Raw genomic sequence first — 5,209 nt, 5'->3', positions numbered from 1 at the left:
CGCGATAGCACGATATTGGATGCAACCACATTGTATAAACACAATATCACAATGTAATTACAGAACGTATTTAAAAATATACACATACTCAATTAATACATTAAGACATAAATCACATACAATTTTAATTCAGACATATTTATTCGAAAAGTCCAACCGTTTTACATGTCTCAGGGATTTGTCTCCCGGAATTCACTTGGTCTCGCCCTCCCCGCCCCTAGATCCTTCCAGAAGTCGCCGGCAGACCCGTGTGACTTGCAGCCAAGCCACGCTCTACTTTTTCCTCATAAAAATCATAATCTGTACTTTCCACGACTCCATCGGGGTCTCAGTCCTTCAGCAACATGTCGAGTTTAGGGACTCTGGCGTTTGATGACTATGGAAGGCCATTTATCATCATCAAGGACCAGGACAAGAAGACACGGCTCTCGGGCCTTGACGCGTTGAAGGTACAATGGGCTAGCTAGCTTTACACACTGTGCGACATAGATCTCTGCTTCTCAGAATTATTTGTGAAAAGTAACCTAGTTCGTTTCATGCCATATCCATTTATATAATGCATCTTAAGTAACACGCAAACCCCGGCCATCTACATCGTTTCAGCCAGCTCCAGAGAAATGCGTATGTTAGTTCGGAGCTTAACGGATGCTAACCCATCCGCCCATGTGCTTTTCAAGATGTTTTCCCTCACGTCTGGACCGTGCTTGTCTGCGGCGTTGCCGGTTTCTTTGTCTTTTATGCATATTAAATTCGCCTGCTGACTTGATTCAGTCAATGCATCCCGACTTTGTTGGTACCCAACTACTAACTGCCATGACCATGCAGGATGTGAAGTCTTGGGGTACCGCTAATGCTAATTGACACATTGGCGTTGTTTTGCAGTCTCACATCATGGCAGCCAAGGCTGTGGCTTCCACCCTCAAGACGTCCCTTGGCCCCAACGGTGGGTACAACTTAAGGCCTATTTATATTAAAGGGATACTTATCCCTGTGGATATTTGCAAGCAACCAGGCCCGTTATAATAACTGCGCCTGATTAAATTATTGCTGACGCATTGACACAATTTTTTTTTCTCTCAATCAAACATGAAATGAATGCCTGACACGATTTACCCGTGATTAAACAATCGTCTTCGAATAGGCCTTGACAAGATGATGGTCGACCGTGATGGAGAAGTGACGGTGACCAACGACGGCGCCACCATTCTCGGCATGATGGATGTAGACCACCAGATTGCCAAGCTCATGGTTGAGCTATCCAAGTCACAGGATGATGAGATTGGTGATGGAACAACTGGAGTTGTCGGTAAGGGAAAATAATGTGTTTAACATGCAGGCCCTTCGAATTTCTAAAATCATGTGAATTAATAGTTAAGTGATCCTTGGGATTTCTTGGGCTTGAAAAAGCTGGTGTTTTCGTTAAAGGGCTACTTATCAATTTAAACAATTTATATTTTAGATGTTTTCAAAAGTTACAAGTTATCATATTTATATGAAGGCCAAGAAAATAATTTACCGTCGCCCTGAGAATGCCATTTCTACTTTATGGAGGGGATTTTCATGTTCAAATGTGTATTGTATAATATGTTACCATTTGCAGATTTTGTGTTTTTTATTCTACAAAAGAACGCAATAGAACACCTCCAATATGTGCAAAGCATTTGACATTAGTACGACAATTCCAAATTGTTGATGGAGATGCATGAAGCAAAATATGTTTCAGTGAGTGAATAAAAAAACTTTCTTCAGCTAACTAGCCAGTAGCATTTAATGGTGACATATCATACCACCACCAGCATGACTAGCTGATGGCAATATATTTAGGGATCTGCCATCTGCTCTCAGCCAATGCGGGAGCAAGTAGTCCTCAATACTGGGGTATTGATTCAGATATGTCCCCGACCTACAGTGCTGGCTGGGGCTCTCCTTGAGCAGGCTGAGCTTCTCCTGGACCGGGGGATCCACCCCATTCGTATCTCCGATGGGTACGATCAGGCGGCAGCCATTGCAATTAAGCAGCTGGACAAGATTGGCGAGACCTTCCCCTTTGATCCCAACAACAGAGAACCACTCATCCAGACTGCCATGACCACTCTGGGATCCAAAGTGTGAGTTCCCTCTACATGGTGGATTTTGTCATTTGCTTTAAAAAATATATATAATTTGCGGCCACTTCTTTCTTAATAATATGAAAGTGAAGAGTGACAGGATAATGATCGGCTGTTGTATTCCAGGATCAATCGGTGCCACAGACAGATGGCTGAGATTGCAGTGAACGCTGTCCTCACCGTGGCCAGCATGGACAGAAAGGATGTAGACTTTGAGCTCATTAAGATGGAGGGCAAAGTGGGAGGCAAACTAGAGGACACGCAGCTCATTAAGGGAGTCATCATGGACAAAGAGTTCAGCCACCCGCAGATGCCAAAGGTACGATCACCCATGCTGATTGAGATGCGGTTTTCATCATGTGACCAAAATGTTAATTGCTGGTCATCTCTGCTTTCAGGTTCTGAAAGACACAAAAATCGCTATCCTCACCTGCCCGTTTGAGCCCCCAAAGCCCAAGACCAAGCATAAGTTGGATGTGACCTCTGTCGAGGACTACAGAGCACTTCAGAAGTACGAGAAGGAAAAGTTCTTGGAGATGATCAAGCAGGTCAGTGTGGCTACATCGACGCCCTCCCAACATAAGTGTTGAATGGAGTGACTGCCACGTTTGTCTGAGCGTCTCACCATCTGAACTGACTTTTAATGTTTTGGTGTTGCATAGGTGAAGGATAATGGGGCCACCTTGGCTATCTGTCAGTGGGGCTTTGATGACGAGGCGAACCATCTGCTACTGCAGAATGAGCTGCCTGCAGTGCGCTGGGTCGGAGGGCCTGAGATTGAGGTACAGGAAAAGTGCAAAAAAATTTTTTTTACCTGCTTTAAGGGGCTGACACTGGGCACCCGTATTGTGCCCAGTCTTGACTTGTGTCGAGTCGCTAACCTTACATTATAATTATTTTTTTCCGTAGCTCATTGCCATCGCCACCGGAGGGCGTATCGTTCCACGTTTCAGCGAGCTGACACCTGAGAAGCTGGGCGCGGCCGGTGTGGTGAAGGAGATCTGCTTCGGTACCACCAAGGACCGCATGCTGGTCATCGAGGAGTGCAAGAACTCCCGGGCCGTGACCATCTTCATTCGCGGGGGCAACAAGATGGTGGGCGTGTTTTTCCCTTTGTTCCTTATTTCTTTACTTGGATAGTGGAACAAAGCATTTCCATTTATTTATTTATATATTTTTTTTTGCTCATTAGATCATCGAGGAAGCCAAGCGTGCACTCCACGATGCTCTGTGCGTCATCCGCAACTTGGTCAGAGACAACCGCATCGTGTATGGAGGTGGAGCATCTGAGATTGCATGTGCCCTGGCCGTCAACAAGGCTGCAGATAAGGTATTGCATCGTGTTGCACATTAATTGTATTGTGATGCTGTTTTGGTATATTGTAATCAAGTGTTAAAAGTTCAGTTTGGTTTATTCGGACGCACCACGCCCTCTAACTTGAGTGCCCACCCTTTGCCCCTCAGTGTCCGTCTCTGGAGCAGTATGCCATGAGGGCCTTCGCCGATGCCCTCGAGGTCATCCCTATGGCCCTGGCAGAGAACAGTGGAATGAACCCCATCCAGACCATGACAGAGGTCCGAGCCAAGCAGGTCTCCGAGAACAAGCCCCACCTTGGCATCGACTGCATGCACGCTAACACCAACGGTAAGATAGCCGGTTCATCTGTCTTTCTTTTTTTTTCCAAAATTGTGACTGCCAATTATAGACGAACTGAAACTAAATCCAAACTTCTTCCTCCACAGACATGAAGCAGCAACACGTGATTGAGACACTGATTGGCAAGAAGCAGCAGATCTCTCTGGCCACTCAGGTGGTTAAGATGATCTTGAAGATCGACGACATCCGAAGCCCAGGCGAGGTTGAAGAATAAAGGCCAGGCCCAGGAGTGCGAGAAGACTTGGCAGGTTTCTAGATCCCCCACCACCACTCCCCTGTTCTAAGATGCTCTAGAACTGTCTCTGGCACTTCCCGAGCACTATGTTCAAACCGTACTGCGTACCGCTATTTATCATTTGATATGAAATACTGTTGTCGCTCTGAAGTCACCATTAAAGTTTGTTTCCAAAATCTTAGTGATGATTGTGATTCTCCCTTGATTTTAAAAGAAAGCTTTCATTATGCCCAGATCACTAAATCAGGGGTTTTTCTAGAAAAAATTCACAAGGGGGAAAACATCAATGGCGAGGGAGCAAAGCGACCGAGCGGGGGGGAAGGTGAGGTAGAAATGGATCATTCTGAGGCTTGTGAAGGACCAGTATGTTGACTCGTATAGTAAGGCCAAATTACTCAAAATGGCTAAGTTACCATAGATGCAGAACATTACATACAGTAATGTATATAGAAAAAAAAACACGTACTTCGGGAACCTGCTGGAAGAACACTTTATTATTTAACTGAACTGAACTGATAAATTTGGTTCGGGAGAAGAGATAAAAGCCCGCCTACACTGTAAACTGATTGGTTGACTTACCGATCCAGGCCAATCAGGAGGCGCCTGAGGCTCACGTGCACACTGCCTCATGCACAGTTTCTAGATCCCTCTCTGTTGTGCTGCGCGCTCGCTACACAGATGCGAACGCGGTTAGGAGCACGTCTGTCTCCTGTGCGCGGTCTTGCTCGCTCGCTCTCCATTCCGGGAGATTTTAAGTAATTTAAAATTTTCGACAAGGAGGCGCTGGGTTGAAACAAGGAGGCGCAGCGCCCCTCTTTCCCGGTTTAGATTAACCCCTGCTAAATACAAGGGCATATGGCACATCATTAAACCAGTCTAGCAAAGTGATTTTTAAATGTGCTTATATTATTGAGTTCATCTGCCATGCATCACAAATCCTGGAACAATAACATAGCTTAATCATTTGTCCATACATTGTTGATATAATTATGGAATCTCTTATGAGCCAATTGTGCTTTTATGCCTGAACATGTAGAATGTATTTTCAGCATCCCTACTCTCAGTCTCAAAGCATGCATTAGCCATTTGCTGTTATCTTGAAAATTGCCAGTTGCATAGCTCATTTTAATTTTAATTTACTTTGGGATTCTGACCTGGGATGGTCAAGGGAATTTAACCACATTGTGCAGCGAGAAATATTGCTGGCCA

At 45.1% G+C, this 5,209-nt stretch overlaps 1 protein-coding gene across 1 annotated transcript; it reads left to right on the top strand.

The window, feature by feature from the left end:
* The first annotated feature begins 191 nt into the window (after positions 1-191).
* cct5 (chaperonin containing TCP1, subunit 5 (epsilon)) lies at positions 192-4,181 on the top strand. The gene is made up of 11 exons (XM_030349009.1): positions 192-449; positions 883-943; positions 1,142-1,306; positions 1,910-2,108; positions 2,235-2,427; positions 2,507-2,656; positions 2,771-2,890; positions 3,018-3,203; positions 3,301-3,438; positions 3,573-3,753; positions 3,852-4,181. Exons 1-11 carry the CDS (start codon positions 345-347, stop codon positions 3,977-3,979), a joined length of 1,626 nt encoding a protein of 541 aa, XP_030204869.1. The 5' UTR covers positions 192-344; the 3' UTR covers positions 3,980-4,181.
* The last annotated feature ends 1,028 nt before the right edge of the window (positions 4,182-5,209 follow it).

Source organism: Gadus morhua, chromosome 23, assembly GCF_902167405.1.
Source record: "Gadus morhua chromosome 23, gadMor3.0, whole genome shotgun sequence".
Taxonomy (NCBI): domain Eukaryota; kingdom Metazoa; phylum Chordata; class Actinopteri; order Gadiformes; family Gadidae; genus Gadus; species Gadus morhua.
Note: the sequence above shows the minus strand (reverse complement) of the source record. Positions and strands in the feature narration are given on the sequence as shown.